This window comes from Coturnix japonica, chromosome 38 (genome assembly GCF_054131305.1).
Source record: "Coturnix japonica strain WE chromosome 38, WE-NBRP24, whole genome shotgun sequence".
NCBI classification, from domain to species: Eukaryota; Metazoa; Chordata; class Aves; order Galliformes; family Phasianidae; genus Coturnix; species Coturnix japonica.
The window spans coordinates 3,564,168-3,587,107 of NC_140700.1; the positions used below are offsets into that span (position 1 = coordinate 3,564,168).

The 22,940-nt window shown below is 48.0% G+C and overlaps 1 protein-coding gene across 10 annotated transcripts in view; it reads left to right on the forward strand.

Annotated features, from left to right (window-relative positions):
• The first annotated feature begins 200 nt into the window (after positions 1-200).
• The window catches only part of SRGAP2 (SLIT-ROBO Rho GTPase activating protein 2), a 75,631-nt gene continuing 52,891 nt past the window's right edge, over positions 201-22,940 (forward strand). For 5 of the 10 annotated variants that reach the window (XM_015885311.3, XM_015885313.3, XM_085527130.1 and 2 more), the window contains exons 1-3: positions 268-307; positions 773-1,213; positions 20,204-20,396. In XM_015885311.3, the coding sequence (XP_015740797.2) occupies positions 1,147-1,213; positions 20,204-20,396 (260 nt within the window). In that variant the 5' untranslated portion in view covers positions 268-307; positions 773-1,146. Of the gene's footprint in view, positions 308-772; positions 1,214-10,039; positions 10,059-20,203; positions 20,397-22,940 lie in introns of those variants that run through there. The other 5 variants (XM_015885312.3, XM_085527133.1, XM_085527131.1 and 2 more) reach the window with 4 other exon arrangements.

Here is a 22,940-nt window from a genome sequence, read left to right on the forward strand (position 1 = left end):
GCCCTGCTTCACTCTCATTGGTCCCTCCAGCGAGTCATTTGCATACCACGCCCCGCCCCCCCGCAATCCTCGGGGCGGAGGCCTCAGCTCTGCGCCAAGCCCCGCCCACTTCACCACAGAGGGGCGGAGCCACGGTGTTCTCTCCCGATTGGCTGCCACACCTGCTTATCACCCTAAATCTCTCCATCTATTGGTCGAGCAGAGTGGAGGGGGCGGGACAAGCTGCTGGCTACTGAGGGGGTTAGCGGGTGGCGGGCGGCAGCGCTCAGAAGACGGCGGGTGAGTGAGGGGGCGACACAGCGCCCAGGTAACAGCGGGCAGCAGCCGCTGGGACTCCCCTTACAGGCCCTTATACGGCCCTTTATAGCCCCTTACAGCCCTTTAAAGCCCCTTACAGCCCTTTATAGCCCCTCACAGCCCTTTATAGCCCCTTACAGCCCCTTACAGCCCCTTCCCCTTCAGCTCTATCCCTGTGGTGCAGGCCCGTGTGTGTGTATGTGTGTGTGACCCCCCCCCCCTATAATGGGATCCGCCGCCGTTTCCTTCCCCACCGCCCTTATTGTTCTGTATGGCGGGATGCGGATCCGTTGTGTTTATTCACTCCTTCCTCCCAAGGGGGTGTATGTGTATGTGTGGGGGGGTAAAAGAGATTAAAAAAGGGTGATAAAAAAGCATAAAACCCCCCCAAAAGAAGCGGATACTGAGGGGGTGCCGCCCCCCTCCCCGCCCCTCCTCACCTGCCCGCCCCTAAAGCTCCGCTCCCTCTTTGCAGGCACACGGCGACGGAGCCGCTGGACGGATCGGATTCACAGCCCCCTTTGCGACTCCCCCCCACCCCATTAAACCCCATTATACCCCATTATCCCCCATTAAACCCCATTACAACCAGCCATGCGCTGCCCCAGCACGGGAGGGGTCGGGCTGATGCTGCGCTGCCGCCCTGCTGCCCCCCACCCCATCTCCATGGACTGATCCCTTTTCCAACCCTTATTCTTCCTCTCCCCCCCCTCCCCTTTTCCCCTTTCCCCCCCCCCCTTTTTTTCCCCCTTCCCCTCCCTATATATATATCTATATAATCGTGGCGTTGAGGGCGAGTCGCCTTTATAGGTCGTGGATCCGCTTGGAGGTTTTTTTAAGCTTGAAAACATGACGTCGCCAGCCAAATTCAAAAAGGATAAGGAGATCATCGCCGAATACGACACTCAGGTGAAAGGTAGGGAACCTCTTCGTTCCCATTTCCCGTCTGTTCCATGTCTGCCCATGGCCATGGTGGGAGTTTGCAGTGTGGATGTTGGGTGGGGAAGGGGAAATGCTTTGCAGATTGCTTGGAATCTGCAGGGCTGGCTTGTAATGCAATGCTGGGTTTGCCTTGCAGTGCTGGGTTTGCCATGCAATGCTGGCTTTGCTATTTAATTCTGGTTTTGCTTTGCAGTGCCTTTTTTTGCCCCCCCCTTCGTCTTCCATAGGGTGAGTTCCTCCCCGTGCTGTTGCTATTTTAAGGTGTCTCGGCTTTCTTAACCAACGAGACGGATCTTTTTGAGTGTTCCGAGGGATCCGTGTTGTTCTGTCTGCTGTTCAGAGCCGGGGTTTGGCGTTTGAAATATGAGAGCCGCTTAATTGCTTTTTAATCCTCCCAGCGTTGGAATCTTTGCAGTATCTGTGCAGGGTCGGAAGAGCCTCTTTCAGTCAGCGGTAACTGGGACTTTGTTGGGGTCCCTGTAAAGCAATTTGTGCTGGAAAGTTCCATTATTCGGGCTTTTGCTGTTGCTCAGCCCCTTCCATTGCTGCCTGCTCTCCTCCCTGTGCTCTTGAGTGCAACGCCTCAAGGTTGCATGCAGGCAGAGCTTGAAGCAAGCTGATGCTCCAATGTTACTCCAATATCATTGCAGGGAAGGTAATAAAGCAGCAGAGGCATATTTGCAATGATTGTGCAAATCTTCAGCAGAATTCAGCTGGTTGGGCTGCAGGCCATCATGTGCCAAAGGGGAAAGAGGAAAAAGAAGAAGATGGTGAAATGTCTGCTGAGCTTCTTGTTTTTTGCTGTAAAGTTTTTCAATAGGAGGCTTATTAAGAGCAATCCTGGTTGCTCGTGCTTGGCTCGGTGTGTGGCTGTGAGGGCGTTAGGAGGGTTCGTGATTTATCTCATGGGTTCAAACTTGCTTGGTATGCTTGTAGCCTGCAAGAAGGATGGCCTTTGGGCAGGGCTGACAGCGTGAAATCAATGGGAGTTTAAAACAACAGCAACAAAAAAAAAGGTGGTTTAAATCTGAAGTAGGAAACCTAGATTGAAAGTGATGATTAAAAATCACCCTGCTATTATACGCTGAGCTGTTTCCTCCTGCTGGGGGTGTGTGCTGCTTGTGGGCCATTGGGATGGCTTGGTGTGTCCCATCCTGACCCCAGTGCTGTGCACATAGAAGAGATTTGGGCAGCTTTGTTTTAAACCATGGCACAGCTGAGCAAATGTAGGGTTGGGTAAGAGCTGCTTTTGATGGGCTTTGTTTGTCAATTGGGTTCTTGAAGATAGAAATGGAGAAGAATGGGTTTCTTTTTTACTCGTTGGGTTTCTGTTCCTGTTTTCTCATCGTTGCTGATGGAAATGGGAATTGGAGACTGTGATAGTTGGTAAATGCAGTATTTGGGATGAAAGGAAATAAATACTGACTGTGATGTGTCAAAGGGACACAGTGACCGGTAGGGCTGTAGAATCAGTCGGGCTCATCCCACCTCTCCGTGTGTTAGAAAAGCAAAACCATTTTCTTTCTCATTTAAAAGAGTCCAACAGGAGCAGAGCTGGGAGGAGCCCTCCATCTGCAGAGACCATCGGTGCCAGAGCTTGGGTCAGCTCCTCCTGTGTGCTCCTGCTGCATCTCCATCCTCTGGGCAGCTCTGGGCTCCCGTCCCCACGTGGTGGAGCTTGCCTTACATCTCACATGCTTTGGTTTCGGGTCAGATAAGTGATCTGGCAGCATCAGAGTGGAAAGACCTCTTCAGCTTGTAATGCAGGAGGGCGCTGGGTTGTGCTGCAGTGGGAGCATGAGCAGTGTTAAGCACTCACATGTGGTGCTGCCCAGTCATTAAGCATCCAGAGGAATATTGGTGTCCTGATGGTGTTTGTACACAGGGACAGCATGGAAGTGGTGCTCACTGGGCTGATGGGATGTTCAGCATCTTCTGTGATGATGGTGGGAATGAGATAAGTTGGGTGCTGGTGCATTGGCTGCTCTTCTCCTCGTGGGGGGGAGCTCTGGGATGTTCTGTGCTGTTATTTAGCACACTCAGTGCTGGGTTCTGTGTTTAGAGGCTCCATTTAAAAGCATTTACCCACTAACGTACTCAAGTGCTTTAAATTATTACTGATAGAATGATTGAGCTTTGTTTAAAAATTTAATAGTCTTAAGTTAATCAACGACTACTTCCAGGATGATATTGGTTTATGGCTAATAGATCATTTACACAATGCTTTCTGGTTTTCTGTTGCTAAATTAACTTGGTAATTCTTTATTGTAAGAAGTGTATGGGGGGGATGGGATGCTGATGGAGGAGACTTTGTTCTCCCTTCCCTGTGTGTATGATCTTATAGCAGCCAACTCTCTGCTTTTTGGGATGAGATTCTTGCAGTGGTTTCTGCATGCAGCTAGTGATGTTAGGTTGAGATGGGAAAGGTTGAACTCTTTCATATTGACCAGGGGATGGGGAAGGTGTGATGTCTTTGCAGGTACCAGTGCAGCATCCATGTGCAGCCTGTGTTAACCAGGTCTGAGCTCACAACCGACCACCTGAGCTCCCTCCAGTCTCAGATAGGTGATGATCCAATGCAAGTCCAGTGTCAGACCTCTGCCTTGCAGGTATCAAAGTGTTGGTGGGCGCAGCCTGCAGCGTTGGGCTGTGCTGCCTGGTCCCTGTGTGCTGCTGGGTCTGAGTCTGGCTGTGCTCCTTATGAAACCTCCCTGAGATCACTGCTTTGGGGGGGGGATGATGAAATGGCCGTGTTACACAGCAGGAATTCTCTAGACAAGACAACATGGGGTCAGCAGGGGAGGGAAGCATGGCTTTGATACGTCCCTGTACCATGTGCTCGCAGAGATGCTGAGTTCTGTGAAGCTGGAAAGTGAGATTCTGCTGTTTCCATATGGAGCCTTTGATATCTTGAGCTCGTCCCCTTGTTTGGATTGTCTGTCCCAATTCCTTTCCACAAGTTGTGGTAAAGCAGAAATAATGACTTTATTCTGTGCCATTCGGGCTGTGCCCCACCGAGGGCTCTCAGACTGATATTTGGTTTCATGTATTAAATCAGAGCGTGCATCTGCTGTGAAAAGCCAGTGATTTATCTCTTAATTCTTCACATATATATATATATATTTCTCCTCGCGTCCCATGGGAGCATTATATTTAATTAGTTTGTATGAAGCTCCAGTAAATAGCTCCATGGTTCGGGCTACAGCAATTTAATGCTGATTGTATTTATTTTTACATGCAGTGAGAGCACAGGGGCTGCTCCTGTCCTTCAGCAGTGCTTGACAAAGGCAGCACCTGCAATACTCAAAGCAGTGCTGGGGCTGTGGGGTTTGGTTTAGTAGGGGAGGGGGATCTATTTAGTGCATCGCAACAGGGAGAAGAAGGAGAGGAGGAGTTCCCCAGGTGCTGCTCTGATGTCTGAATGCTTCTTTTAATCACCCCTAAATTGCTGATCCATTTCAGGTTGGCTCTGGTGGTATATCTGATCATAGAAAGGAAGGCTTGGGTTGGAAGGGATCCAGCGCCCTGCAGCAGGCAGGGCTGCCAACTACTACGTCAGGGACTAGATCAGGTGAGCTTCAATTCCTCAGGCAAGCAAAAAAGCAGGGAAACTAAACAAGCTGTTCCCTTCCAAGCTCTCAGTCTGCCCTTGAGCTTGTGGAAGCTACGCTATGCAGAACTGATGGTGATCTTTTGTCCTGAGCATTGCATGTGATTGGAGGCCATGCCTTCTGGACATCAACCAGGCCATCAATGCAGGTTGTTGCTGCATGGGTTAGGTCTTCTGTGCAGTCTGTTAGCTCACTCAGCATTACTCTGCTCACACTCAGCACTGCACACAGTGCCTTTCCCAACCCATGCCCTGGTGTGGTTCACTTGAACAGTTTTACATTTTGAGATGTTGAGTTTGTGTGCATTGGATTACAGTGTGCCTTTAGAATGTCAAACTACCTTTTAAGGGGTTTTTACAGTTAATCACTGCTCTGTATGTGTGTAAGTGGTTCCAGTTGTGTGCAGCAATGACTTGCTCCAAACTCTGGCTGTGGAACTGCTTGGGGATCATCTGTTTCTGTGCAGTTCCTGATAGTGCTAATCCCTGGGTGCTGTGTTGCCAGGACAGGGAAGAGGCTGCTGGGCGATGGGTTTGATGTTGCAGCAATAGTTTGTTCTTCTTTGTCTTATGCACAGCTCCTACTAATGGGTTATTAAGAGGCAACAAAGAGGTGATAAAATGCTCTTTCTTCCTGCTTGCTTCTTGATTTCCTGAATTCCTGGTTAGGTCTGTGTTGCAAATCCAAGTGTAAGGCAAGAGATTGGAGCTGACCCTGAGCACTGAGGTGTTGCAGTTCATCCCATAAGCAGAAGGAATTGTCAGAGCAAATGTAGGAGTCCTATTAAGAATTCACTGCTTATATCCATCCTTCTCCCATCCTTCCAATTGCAAGAGCCCATTTTGCATTCCTCCTTCTTTTCTCCTCTTCTTCCAGAGCAGCAAGGCAGAACAGAGCCTTGTTTTGGGTAGATCTCAGCATAGTGGTCAACAGAGCTCTTGAATTGAGTGTGAAAGCCTATGAATGTGCATGTGAAATGACTGTCAGGGAGGCTCGGCTGATGTGTTTTCCCAAGTAGATGCTGCAGATGGATTTGAGCTATGTCAAATGTTATTTCTTGCCATCAAAATAACTATTGGTGTGTAACTCTAGAGCTCCCGATCCCCATCACTTTCAGTTGGTTCAGTGAGAGTTAATCTCTCTCAAAGCCGGAGGGGTTGGGAACGGGCAAATAAATAAATAAAGCACTTCCTTTTCAGTTCTGGATGTGAAAGGAGTCACAAAATGCTCGTGGGATTCTCCCCTATCCTTTAAAAAACCTCTTTTCCCCTCTCAAACAGTTTCTCTCCAGGTGTTGGCCAACGTGGTGCCTACATTCCTTGCTCTGAGTGCTGCCAGCGAGCTGCAAAACAACTTTTACACTCATTTACTTCTGTGCTACCAGCTGAACCAGGCTGGGAGCTGACTTATCTGGAGGCCCAGAAGCAGCTCCTGGCTTTTTGGCTCTTGAGTAGGAGCCAAATAAACAGATTAACTATAAACCGAGAGAGGATTTCTTTCTTCTGCAGTAGAGAAGTGCTGCAGCAGGGTAATTTGGTCAGCCCTGCTCATTCAGAGGCTGTTTTTTTATTGCAGGACTTTCCAGGAAGAGCTTTTTGGCTTCCATCCTTTTAAGTAGGGAAGGCTTTTTTGGTTTGTTTTTGTACCGCTGTCATTGGGCAAAGGTTTTCCTGCAGATGTCAGCCATGGAGCTGTGTGATTCATGGATGGGGGGTGCTCACATCTACTGAAAGTAATGCAGTTGTTGCCCAGGAATCAGTCCCTGGCTGCCTTTGGGTAGCTGTCCCAACCTGCTTTAAGGATGTTTTGTGGTGTTTCTTTTGAGGAAGGCAGGTTTTGTTTCTCTTCAGCTGTGCTCTGAACATGCGGATGAGCTGTGCTCTGTGCGGAGATCCTCCATCAATGGAAATACTTATGTATCATTGCTATGTTCTTGTAAGGTGAACTGTGCCAGGTGAGCGGATCTGCTTTCCTCACCCCAGCCCTTAATACAGCACTATCTGAGGAGGGAGAGGACGAGAAGGAGCCCTCACACCACTGCTGTGGTGTCAGGGGATGTCTGGATTTGGCTGTAAATAAAACACAGCCCTTCATGCTCTCAGCCCTGCATCCTCACCTTAGCGTGGCCCTATTTAAGATGCCTATTGGATCAGCTTTGGATGCTGCAGCATAAATCAGTGCTGTGTCTTTGAGGATGCTCCTCTGTTAGTATTTAACTTACTAAGGTAGGCATTATGGGCAGTTCCATGTAATGCTTTTCTTGACTCCATCTCTCACTGGGACGGTGCTTTTGCTGCCCTCCCATCCCCATTCATCAGGGAGAGCCCTTTGTGTACCTTACTGTGCTGAGTTCACTTCTAAAGCTGTTGGTGGCACCACGAATACCCCTCTGGGAGATGATGATCATTAACTCGGAATGAAGCTCTCTAGAAAACCAGTTCTTGGATATCATCCACCTACAGAGCAGAACTGGGACGTACAGAATGATGCTTAATGGAATGTGGCTGTGCCTCCTTTTAGGAGCTCTCCTGCCTGCAGCATTTCACATCTCCGGTGATGGAGTTATGTTATTTGTTTTGTCTTCAGTAGATGGAAATTCAGGTCTGCGGGCCATAAGGGAGAAATAGCAGCACTTCCAAGCACTGGGTCTGCTGCAGATCTGTTCTGAACAGTCATAGCTGATGGACATGGAGTGCTCAGAAAGCTCAGCATAGAGAAGCTGTACCCAAACAGCTGTTATTGCTGTGAAGAAGGGAAGTTTCCTTTTGATTAATACATGCAGTGGATGTATTAAGGAGTAACAATGACAAACCAGGATATACTAAATATTTTATGAACTGTATGAGCACTGAGCAGCACCACAGAAGCTTTTCCCTTGCGTTCGATAACCAGCTATCCAGAAACTTAATAAATGAACGTCTCTATGAAGTGGTTTTGGAAAGGAGCCTGTTCTTGCTTTGGTCTCTTTAATGAAAATAACTCTTCCTAGCTTTGTGTTCTTTCCATCTGTTGAAGAGAGGCCTGTGTCATCCCATTTATACCCCCCCAAATATCAGCACTCCAACACTATCTGTGCTGCTGGTTGCTGCTGTTCCCATATCAGCACTGCAGGAGTGACCCATGGCACTGCAGGAGGATGCTGAAACACCAACAGAATTGGTTGGAGCCAGCCCAGAAGCGTGCAGCTGGGAAAGGGAGGGAGGGGATGAGTTCTGTGCTCTTAAAAGGGAGGAACAATTGCAACGCTGCAAAGGTCACAGGATATCGTAATGATGTTTGGATGGAAACTTTAGCTTGCAATGAATGAAAATGTGCTCGTGTGTTTTCCCCCTGGAGCTGAGCGTCTGAAAGATCTGGATACTTCTTGTTCTGTTTCGTTTCTATTTATGTTGTGTTTTTTGTTTGTTTTTTTTTTACCTCTTTTTGTGGCTCTTCCATGATTTGTGCTATAGAAAGGAGAAGCAGAGGGCGGGCAGCACGCAGCTGCTGGCAGAGGCTTAGCTGTGTGTTGCTTTAATCAAAGCCGGGGCATTAGTAGTTTGTGGTTAATCAGAGGGTTCCCTGCTTTAAATTAAATTATCTCTTCTTTTCCCCCCCTTACATCCATCAGAATGAACCTAATAGCTGTGAGGAGCTTGGTGCATCCCTCTGCTGCTGAAATGCCTTTCATCTCTTTCTCTCTCTCTCTCCAGAAGCTGTGTCTCTAAGTGCCCTGGGGGCAGATGGGGCTGAACCTTGCATGTAAACCAAGGGAAGAAATCCCAGAGTTGGGCTGGGTGGAAAATCCCTATCAGGTTGGATTCGTCTTTTTTGTGCTGAAAGCAGCGAGCAATGAATTGGTGGCTGGGTCTGAGGGAGCGCCCATGGCAGGAGCATCACAATGCCATGATCCTCGAGGGAGGAAGGCTCTGTTTGTATCATGGCAAGGAGCTGGTGGTCAGTAGATCCAGCCTAAGGAGTGTGCAAGGCTGCTGTGCTTTCCTGCTGCTGTGGGTTCCTTCAGGAGCAGCATCTGTAAGTGGCACAGCTCTGTAATGAGTACTTGCTGCAAGCTGGAGGATCAGCTGTAATTTTCTCCATACTCTGTTGCCTTTTCCAGCTCCCCAGCACCGTCCCCGTGGTTTTCTGATTAGGATTCATGCAAATAGTTCCTCGTGGCACACCCTCCTCCAAAGCCAGAGGAGAAAGACTGGCTGCTGTGGTTGGGAAGAAAGCTCTGCTGCTTTGCTGTTACCTTCAGTTAGAGATTCTGGATCTTGTGATAGGTTTACAGTTGTGCTTGCTGAGTTATTTATATGTTGACTATTTAAGCACATCTATCAGTTCTGAAAGAGCAATGCTTCTCCTTTCAAGGAGATTGCTTTGAGATGCTACATGGAAATGCACAGGTGGGGGATGAGAGATGAAAGCTGTATGTATCTGCAGAAAAGAGTCCATTCATTTCTATGTTTTCAGTATTTATGCAGCTAAATATAGTGGTGTCACTGTGCTGCTTGGGGTGCTGAGCAGCATCTTTCACATCCGAGATCCAGAAGATGCAGAGGAGCAGTGCTGTATTCGGAGCAGACCGAGAGGAGGTGCAGAGATTAAAGGGCAGCCAATTACTTGACCTGACCTTAAATCTCAACGGGGTCGTTGTGTTATGGGATTCCATTACAGATCTGGAAGTGCATTGAGAGAACATTGTGGATTTCTTTACCTTCTCTTGGTCTGGCAGTGCAGCCCGTATGGTTGGAGATGTGCAGGAATACCCCGAGCAACAGCTGTGCAGCTTCTGCTTCTCTGCTCTCTTCATCCAGCAAGGAACAATCAGAAGCAATTCCATGAGCAAGGCACTGAGTTGGATTGGCACGTAGCTAAATTGCAGCCAGACAGCACTCAGAGCTCTTCTCTTCACTCCTTTTGCTCCTCTTTTCTTTTTGTCCACCCTGCCTTTGGGAATTGGACAGGGAACGAGTGGGAAAGAGATGCTCCATTGAAACTTCAGAATGCAAATAAACAGGTTTGCTATTTTTAAATGCCAGTTGTTTTTGTTTTTGATGGTTCTTTCAAAGTTGTTCTTGCTCCAGTGGGAATGAGTCTGAATGAATGTTTCCTTGCTGGGTTATTTTTAGGAGTTAAGGGCTTACACGATCCTCAGTGCTGGAAGAGATTGACGGTCCTGAATGTCAGATGTGCTGTAAAACCTTTAAACTGCCAAAAAGATGGGTGAGTTGAGAACGTGGCCAGAGATGCTCACCCACCTCTTGCACAGTGGGCACTTCCCTGCAGCTGTGAGTGCTCAGTGCTGCAGCACACCCTGCAGCCCTTCCCTGCTGAGCCATCCCAAGGCTTTCTCATCTTCCTATCAGCTGGGGCTGGAACAGACACAGCTACAAAGCAATCATTCGCATCCAAGGAAGGGGAAAAGTGCATGGAGAGCTAAGAGGAATGCATTTGGCTGTGTCAGTAGTTAGGGTGGGCTGTCAGTTGGGATCCTGGTGATGTCATTTCCTACATGCCTTAGCTTGGTTTGAGGTTAGGCTGCTCACACTGATGTGTTTCTATGGAGTGGATGTTCTCTGCATAGTGGTGGTGGTGGGGATGTCTGTTATTATTGTTGGCAAATGGTTAACAGCGTGGTTAGGCTAAGTAAATGAATAGCACAGACTGCATTTCTTTCACTACCTAAGTTAGTATTTTTATGCTCCTTCGCTTCCCCACGTGGCTGTTTTGGGTGTAAATTCGAGCTTCTACAGGTATTTCTGTGTAATTCAATGGAAGAATTACTGAATTGCCAGCTTACTGCCTGTGCACCAGCCAGCAATGGAGGTAATATTTACCCTATGGAAGAAATTCAGTGTACAATCTCTCTTCCCACCCAGGTTATTCATTGGTTCTATATGTGCCATGGATGTTCCAAAACTGGATGCTGCGGTGATAGCAGTGTTGTGACCACGGCTTCAGTGCAAGTCTGACTCCACGCTGTGTCATTAGCAGGCAGCCTTTGGGGATGCAGTGATGCTGCAGGCTATGCTAGCTCTGACTTCCCGTATGGAGCTGACATTCAAAGAGAAACTTGCTCGTTTGACACTTTAAATAGCTCTCAGATGGAAACGTGGATAGCGAGCGCACAATGCTGCGGCTGCTGGGCTGTGTGGGCTCTGTGGTTCTATTATTAGCTGACAATAGCCGGAATGAGAAGCCATAGAGCTGTGTGGCCTCTGAACTGTTTGTCATCCTGGAGCCAGAGGTCCTTTCTTGTACTTCTTAGAGACCTCTTGCTCGTTTTCTTTGCTGGGTGGTAGAAGGGTAAGTGGCATTTGAAGCTGATGTGCAAATTCTGCTTCCTTGGGGTAACGCTTCTGACTGTATAGCAGACAGTACACATCTTCCCCATGGAGTGCTTGGAAGATGACAGTCTGCCAATGGAGCAGAGTGCTTCCTGGTGCTTTCACAGTCAGATTTGGTGTATGATGGGTGTGCTGAACATTGCTGCATCCTTCTGGGTGAGCTGAAGTGATGCATCTGGCACCTGAGAACCAATCCAGACCCACCCTCAGCACCAAATGCCATTCTGGTCTTTGAATATAGTTTTAATAGCTCTTTTTCTTGTTTAGAGTAAATCTTGGTCTGGTTTTCCACTTGTTCTGTGCCCTGTCTTCCATACAGGTTGCACACCAAAACAAGGCTCACGAGTGTTTCTCATTAAACCCCAAGGGCTGATGCAGTGGCGGCTGATTGCAGCTGGAAGTTGGACCATGTCACACCAGGAGGGGGGTTGATGAAGCTTTTGAAAAGAGGGAAGCGAAACCTTTTGAGGAAAGAATCTTCTGTTCATTCTATTTTTAAATCAGTTGTGAAATCCAGGAAAGCGCGGCGTTCAACTTGAAACAGCAGCGTGTGGCACAGCAGAAAATGAATGCTTGGGGTCAAGTGTTGCATGAGCAGCAGAGCGCATCTGCCCTGTTGTGCTGCTGCTGTCCCCAGGCACTGCTGTCTTTTTGCCTCATCTGAGTTTGAGGAAGGCTGTTTGCATTGCTGTTGCATGGTGTTGATTCAGTTCAGGCCTGCTGTGTGTGTGAGGATGTACGATAGAGCTGCTGTGTCACTGAGTGTGAAAATGGAGGTTTTCAGGTCAGGTGGGGTGGAAAGCTGGGATTTGTCCATCTGTCTGCAGGCTGCATTTGAAGGATGTCAAGCCAATCAATCAATGGTTCCTGAGCTGTGTTTAGAAGGAGATGATGAGCTGGACATGCAAACCAGGAATGCAGAACCTCCTCGCAATGGCACTTCTACAGCTGCAATGATATTGAGTTCAGGAGGCTACAGTTTGACTGCTCTTGCTGAAGACCATCCGTGCTCATTTGCTGTATATCCAGTTCTGTTCAGGCAAAACAGCTGACTTGCATCCGTATTCTTAAAAATCTTAATTTTATTCCTTCTTTTAATTACAGCATCCTCTGCAGATGTTGCAGTGCTGTAAAAATGAAATGTAGGAGCAAATGCGGAGCTGTCATGGGTTGCTCTGAGTTGGAGGCAGCAATTGGGGAGCAGGGGGAAGTTCTGCTGACTTCAGCTGAGCATCCTTGGGCAAAAGGCATGAGCAAATGTGAAATGAACTGGGAATGGCTCTTTGTTCCTGTATCAGTTGATATATAGGGATCTATCTATCTGTCTATCTATCTATCTATACTGGTTTATATATAAACCAGTGGCCCAGGGCTGAGCACCCCGCATGGCATTGCAGGGATACATCATCCTCATCATCCAAAAGTGATCTTCTGCTTATTGTCATCTTCTTTTAGGTTTGTTTTTGAAGGGAAGATGGTGAGATATCTGAAAGGAATCGGAATGTGCACTGAAATGGAGCATGCCAGGCCTCTGAAATAGCTGGCACTTAATCACCTTCCGGCTATTTCCAGTATTTCAGTGCTGGCCTGTTTGTTTGGTTTTTATTGGGTGTGTTTTTTCTTAAGTTCCCTGGTAAACAAACCAACATAAACATTCCTTTTAACGAGGCCTGGCAGAAGAGCTGAAGGCAAAGGCTCAGCTCCTGCGTCCCATGTTGACTTTGGCTTCTGCTCTATGGGGCTTTTTCAGCAGCTCGTCTTGGCTGATCGCTGCCGCTTCAAATAGAAGGGTAAATAAGTCACACCCAGGATCGCAGTCCCAACATTGAATGGGTTACGTGTGCTTTGGTTTCCTCCTGCCCAAATGGTTTTAATAAGTCTCATAAACCTTCATGTATTTTTTCTCATGCGTTTTCTGGGGACGGAATCATTTCCATTGCATTAAGCAGGTGAACAATGAGTGCACTTGCTCATTGGGCTGCAGGTATAGGGCTGTGGTTAATGGTGTGGTGGTGATGGTTGGACTTGGTCATCTCAGTGGCCTTTTCCAACCTTAATGACTCTACATTGAGCTATGTGGGCTTCCAATAGCAGTGTTCTTGCCTCCCTTCCACCCCAATCCCACCTGCCTGATGATGGAAAAGAGCCCATGGGTGATGATGGAGAAGGGCCTATGGGATTTCTCAAGAGCAGAAGGGCACCACTGGGCAGCTTTTTGCTGCTGGTGAATGCATTCTTGCATCCAGGTGCTGCTGTTTGATGCTGTGAGCGGTGCTGGGATCTGGATGAGCACCTGGCTTATCCACCACTCTCAACCTACAGTTGCTTCAAAGATACACCAGAAACACGTTGTGGTTTTGCTTTCTTGCATTCCGCTACTAATTGTGTTTCTCTGTGATCATCTTAATGAATAGCTGCAATCTGTTTGCTCTGTTGCATTCGTGTGTCTTTGGAAAACCCTTATTTTTTTGGCAATAGGGCTTTGTGCAGAGAGGAGCAGAGGAACAGCTTCTTAGATGAACCTTTGTATTTAACTTCTGCACTAGTTTACAACTATACATAATAGTAGGTAGAACCTTATTCATGTACCGGAGGAGGAGGACGTGAGTTTTGGTGTCAGCTTTGTGATGAAGGCGTATGGAAAGCCAGCATCTCCTTGTTCCTGCCCTGTTCTAAGCTGTGCTGATGAATGGGTGTTGCTCCAGCTGACAAAGAACTGATAGAAAAACGATGATTCACATAATTCGTGCTCTGCAGGCTCTGTCAAACACTCATTTTGCATCTTTACAAGAGGTGCTGTGGATCAAAATGCATGGCAGTCCTTCACGTACGCTGCTGAATATTTATGGCTCTGATGGAATTCTTTCCCTGTCCTATGATTGCATTGGGGACTCCTGCTTGTGCCGCCTTTGCTTTCAATTGAGCTATTCCTGGGCTAAAATGTGAACAAGGACTGAGCAATAGAGACAGGAGTAACGTTTTTGCATCTCCTTTGGTGGTTTGAAATTAGGTTTGGATCTTCTGCTTATTAGCCACGCTAAAGCTGGGTAAGGAACAGTGCTCCCGTTTCATTTCTAGTGTAAGCAGTTAAGATGGATGTGCCATAAGGTATTGTGTCATTTCAAGGGTGTGTGTGACTTAGATTGGGTGCAATGGGCCCCATAATGGCTCCTGTGCACAGGGATTGGGAGGTGATCAGCTGGGAAGCAGCCCTGTCCTTGTGCCCACGGCCACCTCGGCTCACCACGTGGGCCTTTTTGATCTCACTGAACTCATCTGCCACGATGCTCATTATTCATCTCTCCTGGAATGCTCATGGTTAATTAATGGCTCCCCAGAGCTCCCCAAAGCACGCATAGGGCTGGCTGGGAGGCGGGCTGGCGCTGCCACTGGGCTGTGCTTGACTCACAGTGTTGAGTTGTCCGTCTGTCCTTCCTTCTGTCCATCCACCCTGCTGTGTGCAGGCTGGGGCTCCTTCGGATGCTCACCATGGTGCTGTCCCCCAGGCCATGGGGCTGCTGGCCCAACGTGTCTCCAGGCACTGCACCACTCCGACGCACAGGTGGGTGTAGGTCTAATGCCACTGCATGATGGTTGATGAGCCGAACCTCATCCCCTTTGCTTTCCTATCTGTAAGAGAGATTCGAAGTGTTGGTTCTTTAGGGTATCAAGAGATAAGAGAGGCTGGTGGCACTGAAAGCCATTGCTGTGCTCCCACTGGGTGTTGGCTCTGTGCTGGAAGGGGCTGTTACGGAGCTCGCACGTCCCTTTCTGTTCCTCTTCATTTATTTCTTGATCATTTATGCATGTTAATCTGTTAGCTACCAAAGAGGAGAGGGAGGGGAAGGAATCCTGAGGTGAAATTAAATGAGACGCCGGCATTAATCATTCTGTTTGTATCTCTAAATATATGACATAATTCACCCAAGGATTTTCCTTTTATTGCGGAGATTAAAACATAACTCATTAATTGCCACTCGTGTTCCAGCAATTTTATTGCCTTGATAAATGCACCTGGCTTTGCTTTGCTTGATATGCCCTATGTAAGTATCACATAAACAGGGGAGGATTGTTGCAGAGCATTCTGCCCACAGCTGTACAGTGCTTTATGGATGGGCAGTGATGCTTGGGCAGCCCCTGTGTGCTGCTTTACCTTTATGGCCACCAAATATCCACAGAGCTCTGCCAGGTGGGCTTCGGTAGCTTTGTAATGGGAGAAAATGAGCTGCAAGTTGTTAAACTGGGAGCATTTGGAATGGAAATCGCTTGTTCCTCTTTGATACTCAACCCCTGGAGGTGGGCGTATGAAAGGATGGGGCAGGGCTGTGCGTGGTAGGGATGGAGAGTCTCTCTTAACTTTGCTTTTGAGCGGTTATATAGAGAATGATCATCTGAGCAAAATACAGCTCACCAGGGCACGTTGGCTTCATTTCAGACCAACCAGGTCCATTGCAGAGTGATGTCCAACAGCCCTCATGCACACAGTCCCAACTGTGCATAGCAAGTCTGGGTGCTTTGCCAAAGAAGTGGCACCATCTGAACTCTGCTTTTGTCTTCCAGACCAGTTTTGCTGTTCTCCTCCTGCTGGATTTCCATTCTAGCATAAATAGATGTTTCTGTTGAAAGCAAGTGCCAGCCTCTCCCTTTTACACAGGAATTTAACTTGCTTTGTGCAGCCTGAAACACAGCCGTGCAACATTCTTCATTTAAATGGCTTTCTGTTTTGAAACTCAGAGCCATGAGTCCCTGGCTCCCCTCCCTCCTCTCCCCACGCCCAGCCCTCTCATTGCTTGCAAATGAATTAAATGAGTTTCCCACACCTTCTGATGGAGCTGGTGCATTCTCACAGCCCATGGGGAAGCTCAGGGTGGCTGCTGCTCACCAACCATCCTTGGACTTGATGCTTTTTTCCCCTTGTAACTCTCTTATGATGTTTAAAGTGTTAAATGGTGGTGTGTATACAAGTGTGTCTTTCACCCACTGGTGGTCATTTCAATTCTGGGTTAAGACCAAAGCCTAAACTGTGCACCGCAGTGTGTGCAAGGAAAGCAAACTTGATTTAAATGGGAGAAAGATGCAAAAGGTGTCAAAGGCCGAGCTCTTCTTTGGCTTGCAAAACATGGGGCTGTGGACAGAGCTGTTCCCCCAGCTGTGCACCATAGAGATGCTTAGAGCTGTGCATTGTGGCAGCCCATGCCCAGGGATGGTGCAGTTCCTTTTCCCTTTGTGCAACCCAGATCTGATGATGGCTTCTGAACTGTGAGTTGTTCCAATAACTGGGCTGTCTCTGGGCTTTGAAACCATCAGCCAACGTTAATTATTTCCAGTGTCACTCTGGCCTGCCTGTGCTTATTGCAAGTGTAGCTCGTAGAGCAGCGGATGTGCTTATGGAGCAGATGAAAGGAAGGAAGCCGAGCTTTGCAGGGATGCTGTGTGCTGCGGGACAGCCCGTGGGAGCCCCTGCCCCCCAGCCACGTCTTTGGTGAAGAACCCACGGCTCTGATGTGATTTATTCCGCTTCCTGCAGACAGCTGAGCAGAACAGAATTTCATTGTGGCTCTGATAGATCAGTGTGAGCTGCTGATAAAGAAATCTGTCGCTGTGAAAGCATTCGCTGAGCTGCTTTCTTTAAGACATCTCAAGCAGTGCGCTGCTGCTCGGTTGTCCAGGCGACTCATCCCATACATTAACAGCATCCACCAACTCTTTGGCCATCCCTGCAGCTCTGGATTTGTCACTGTGCATGAGAGCAAAGCTGTTCAAAGAGCCGTTATGAAGCTGCTTGGAGAACATGTCGTTTCGAGCTGCTCCATAGTAGTCTGTGTGTGCTCAGGGCTGGAGGCTGCAGAGGGTTTGTCAGCAGGAGTCAAATTCTGAGCGCTGGGGATGCAAAGTGATGTCTGTGCATTGGGTTTGCTTATGCTAATGGTCCCTGTGTCAACGTGATTTAGTTCTTGCATTCTAGAAATCCACGCTGCAGACTAGTGGTGTGGTCCGACTGCTCGTCTGTAAGACTTCCTATGGCATTCAGATGGCATAAGCAGGTTTTATCTGCAGGTATGGAGAAGAAATACGTGGGTTTGCTCATTCAGTGGGGCTTTAGCTAAAGAACACTTGAAAACATCCAAGCTGTGAGTGGGACAGCATGCAAGTGGGTTGAGCGTGGGCAGTATGAGCTGTGTGGCTCCTTGGGGTGACATTGTTGTGTCTGGGACAGCAACCCGAGTAATTAGTGATGCAAATAAGTTAGGATGGAGGTATGCAAAGGAGAGATGAGTGTTCTCAGTAGTTCTCAGGGACCCAAAGCCTGCCTTGCTTTTTGCTTGCAGGCATGTCTCCTAACCTCTTTGACTTCACTGCTCCAGCATTTCCTGTGCTCATCTCATACCTCCAAACATCACCATGATCTGTATTAAGTAGAATTTCAGTATCTGATGCCTGTAACTGTTCTACATGTGTGTGACAAGAGCCCATCTGCAGCTATAACGTGCCTTACCCAATGGCAGTAATACTCCAATGAGTCATGAAGATCCCGTTGTAAAGGGAAGTTTACCATTTTCCAAGGCAGGCAGTTTTTAATAGGACTGTGAGCCTGAACCTCCCTCCTGGCTCTGGCCCTGAGCTAAAGCTGCGTGTCCTCCTCTTGGCATTTCCACTTCAAAGTGCAGTTCTTGGATTACTATGGGATGTGTCTGTAGCGCTCAGTGCTGGCAAAGGGTTTTGCTCCATTCAATCCTCCCTGCTGCTGGATGGGAGGCTTAGCAGTCAGTGGTGTCCTGGGAGCATTCTGTGTGCAAGGAAGGTGTTGTGCACAGCAGAAAGCAAAGCTCAGCTTATACAGCACAAAGTTTTCTCCTGGATATGGGCTGATGCAGCTGCATTGTGGAACCGCTGTTTAAGTGTCTGTGTTTAATTCAGGGGTAATTAGTTAATGATAAATGCAGGATCAGTTGTGCCTATCAGTACTTTGTGTGCTGTAGGGTTTCTCATGGAGGGGGTGTAAATGGGGAGGATGACAAATGTGGCTGAAATGCGGAAGGTAGAAGATCTTTCTATATGTAAATACGTTAATAACAAGATGTGCTCGCTGGGTGCATACAGGGAACACTGGAAAGCAAATTGCAGAGAGGATTAAAAAAGCCAAACAACTGTCTGGGATTTTACAATGCTCCGTGACTGAGGTGACATTGTGATGTGATGATGGAAGTGAGTAAACAGTTTGTTTTAAAGGCATGGGAAGCTCTTTCCTTTTGCTGCTGGGGGTGTTTGGATTGCGGCATGTGAGAAGATGCAACAGCAGTGAACTCGAAGCCAGCAGGTACAGGGAGCTGCTGTGATGGGGGACCTGCACTGTGCCCAGCACCAGCATGAATAACCCATCCTCTGCTTGTGCAGGGGAACAAGCGGATGCTTCATTCTCTAGGAAGCCCAGTAAGCCTCAGGAAATTCCTGCCTCGATGTTATGGTGTGGCAAAATATGGCGAGGTGATGTTGCAAGATGAGCAAAGGCTCCATCAGCTGCATTTGAATGGGGGATTGTTCCCATGCACCCCATCAGCTGCTGCTTCCCTCCCAAACAGCGTCTTTATTGATAACAGAGAGTGCTGAGAGCACTTTTGAAGCTGAAAGAGGAGGTTATGAGTCTGTGCTGCTTGCAGCAGGAGAGCTGCCTGCGAAATACTCTGCCCTGAGAACCACTGACTTCATTTTGATTTTCATATTAAAATGAATTGACCTCTCAGTGGCAATTTTGTGCATGGAGGGGGTGGTGGGTAGGGAATCTGATGGGGAGGTTGAGGGTCAGGATGGGGCTCTGAATGGGAGGGAGGAGCAGCAGTGTGTGCTGTGCGAACGCAGCCTGGAGGGACACACATGCAGCAGTGGTTCTGATTAAAGAAGTATGTGGACAACTTGGGCTCATGTATTTGCTTGTAGCTGCGTTTCCTGATGAAAAGACAGAAGTTTCCTGTTCTCTGAGATCCTCTCCCCGGGGTGAAGTTGGCGTTGACCAGCTTTGCCCGTGGGTTTGTTCCTCTGCTGTCACTTTGCTGCCCTGTGTTCTTTCTATGGCCTCTCAGAAGTGGTCCGTGCTAATTGCAGTGCTGAGAGAGGTCATCTTTGAGCCTGAACAACCCACATTCTTGCAGATCACTCCTTGGCAAGCCTGATGAGTAGCTTTGTTTGTATACACGTGTTTTGGGTTTTTGTGTCCCGAATATAAAGATGCATGCTTGCTTTGCTAAGCAGCCCCTGACCCTCTGAAACTGTTCCTGCAGATGTGAGTGCAGCTCAATGCAGCAGATAGGCCTGGCAGTGAGGGGTGCTCATAAGATGGGGCTCGCTTGGCTTTGCAGGGACTGGGCATTAAAAAGTTGAGTTTGGAAAATGATACTTCCTCATCTTTGGTTGTGGTGACCGAGTTGCGTGGACAGAAGCAGATCTGTGTGTTGGGAGGGTTCCACTTCCCATTTGTATTTCTTATTGAGTTCAGGTTGGAACAGCACATCTCTGATCTTTGGACAGAGCGCAGCAACTGTCCGGCTGCAGCAGGCAGCTCTGATGTTTGAGTGCTCAAAGTGCCTATTTTGTTAGTTTCACGCTGAGTTTATTGCCTTCTGAAAGCAAGCCCTCCCAGCTGCAGCACTGAATGTTTCCATGTTTTTGGGCTGATGCATTTCTGTGTTCTCTTGCCCTGTTGGACAGTGGGGAAATGGTCTCACCCAGTCCCTGGGTCTCCATAATGTGCTGGTGGGAAGCTGCCACGTTTGTGACACACTCTGCAAGCAGTGGCTAAAATACAGCGTAAATACAGAAGCTGTCTTCAGGAATAACTACATGCAATAATCATATTAACACTTGTCTGTGTTACTTCTTTATGGCCCTTGAGTCACAGTGTGTTTTTAGGCAGTGATTTCTTAATGCCAGAAGTGCATAATATGTTTTTGACTGTATTTTACTAGGCAGTTTTGATGTTGTTTAATGGGACTTTGTTTAATCTCGAGTGCTTTTTGTTTGTTACAGAGATCCGTGCCCAGTTGGTAGAGCAGCTGAAATGCCTTGACCAGCAGTGTGAGCTCCGGGTCCAATTACTTCAGGACTTGCAGGATTTCTTCCGCAAGAAGGCAGAGATTGAGATGGATTACTCGAGGAATTTGGAGAAGTTGGCTGAGAGATTCCTGGCTAAAACTAGGAGCACCAAAGACCAGCAATTCAAGTAGAGTATTTGCCTTCTTATTTTTGCCCTTTTTGTTTCCTTCTTCTCAATGTGGTTATGAGTGTAGGAATGCAAGAAGCGAGCGGATACAGTGGATGTTGGTGTCAGCATGGCTGTGAATGTCAGTGTTTCCAAACTCCATGATGGACACAGAACCTGTTTCATGTTTCTGCATAGTCTGCTTGCTGGGTTCATTTCAGCATCTCCTTCTAAGTCATACATTGTCCACAAGGAATGGAATGGTAAAAAATTGGCACAATCTAAAAAGGAGGCATTTCCTTAGAAAGGTGGGCAAGGTTCTGTGCCACGTTTGGTGCAGAGGACTGGGATTTCCTTCAGTCTCAGTGACAGCAGTTGCCTTGCCTGCTTGAAGTGCTGTGTGCAGGTAGGTCTGGCCATCCAGCTCTGGCTGCTCCCACTCAGCTCCTTGGGTTGGATGAGCAGTGAGCGGCGGATGTGGTTCCGTGGCACTGAGTGTGAGTGAGCAGCCCTGGCCATGAGTCACTGAGCATCCTGCACTGCCTCCACCCCGGCTTCTGGGCTGGGACCTCATCTCTATGTTGTTGTTGTTGCTACGTGGGGGGGGTGGGGGAGATCAACTTTCCCTTCCAACTACGGCCCTTCTTGCAAAAAGCAACATTTCAGCTTCCATTCTGCACAGCTTTGTCATCTGTTTAGTTCTCATTTAAGATGGACATTGTGCTATGTTGCCTGGAGAGCGTGACTCTTAAGTTGCAGCGGAGTGAACTTATTCTGCACACCTATAGAAAGTAATGGTCTAAAGCATAGTGTTTTCTCATTCACCCTTTGAGCTGTTTGTCCTCAGATCCCCTAACTATTGCACGGCCTGAATTGGGCAGGTGAATTTATCAGCACAAAGCTTTCACCTGAGTCTCTGAACTGTGTATCTGTGCTGTTCTGTCATGTCCAGGCCAGCACCCCAATGCTCTGAGCACTGTGCTCACATTGCTGTGCTCACTCTGCTCCTTTTGCTTATGTGAGCAGCAGATGGCTCCTAGCAGGAGAGCATCTTGCTTTGGGAACATCTCGCCCCGCGAGGCTGAGTCTCAACTGACCAATATGCTCATTTGGGTAAGAGCTGGGATGAGGGGAAAATCCCATCTTTATAAATCCCATTGTCATAAGGCTGATTGGCTGCAGACTGTATTGGTCAGTGCAGTGTGTCCTGCTGAGCTCTTGCTGTTGCTTGTTTGGTCTCTGCCTTCTGCTGGCCCCAGCATTCAGGAATACATCCAGACACCCCAGGGATCAGTAAGGAAAGCAATTCCAATTGTAACTACCCATCCCAAATGCTGCTGTGTTTGAGCAGCAAAGAGTGACTTGGCTGATCATCTTTTCAGTAGGCGCTGAAGCTGTAATCTAATCTGGAACCCCCTAAAAGGCAGTTTGATCAAAGCCAACCATCACATCTCTCCACCTACAGAGCCTGGGATTATATGACTTTGAGATGTGCATGGGCTGCTGGCTCCTCTGTAATTGCGTGGCTGTGACCCTATAAATATCCCATAATAGCATGTTCTTTCTATTACGTGACAATTACATCGGAAGGTACCATATCATTCAGGGACTGCTTACCATGTCACTTGCAGATTTTAGATCTCATAACACGCTGTCAAGGAGGAAACTTGTCAGGCAGGAACCCTGTAATTTGCATGTGCTTTCATACTTGAGAGCTATCGTGTAATTGCTGAGCTGCTCCAAAGGGGTTCATTTCATGGAGAGCTGTCAAGGGCAGGAGGCTTCAGCCTGACCCTCAGACCTGGGCTCTGTGGCATCCTCTACCACATATATGGTAGAAACACACCAAGGAGAGCATGGTGAGGTGCAGCTTGTAATAAGCGCACAGTGTGGGTTCTGTGCTTTGTAGCTGTGCCACATCACAGTGGCTGTGTTTTCCAGGTGGGCTTTGAGATGTGGGTGCTGGTTCTTAGAAGCACAAGCTGAGTACGGGCAGCGATGGGCTTAAAGGGTGTTGCACGTTGTGCAGATTCAGGCTGGTTTCGTGGGAGCATCTTAAAGGGATTTGCAGAGGTAGGTGTATGTTTTTCTCATTTCATGGCTTTGAAGAGGGGGAACAGATTGGTTTAGCCAAGGTGACATCCGAGTTGATGGCAGTTGGACACATCCCAGGTTTTAGTTGCTTTTATCTCCTCTGCTGTGGCTGTGAGAGCTCGCCTTGCCTGGTCCTCTTCAAAACTGGTTTTCCAATCAGGACAGACTTGCTCAAGAGAACAAACCAGATCTACGTGGTAAAGGCTTCTTCGCTGCCCCTTGGAAAATATCCCCACGTGAGCTGTAAGGACTGGAGGGGGAGGAAATGCATTTTCCAGCTCAATTCTTCCAACTCCTATTGTTAAAAGAGCTCATTGCTCTGAAGTTCTCAGTCATCACTCTTTAAATATATGTTGGACCAGCAGCCCATTATGTGGCTGTTCATGGGAGCTCCCTTCTGGTGGCATGGACGTGGCTGTCCTGCACTGAGACCCTGATGCTCCAGTGTTTCCTTTGCCTGGCTCTATCCTA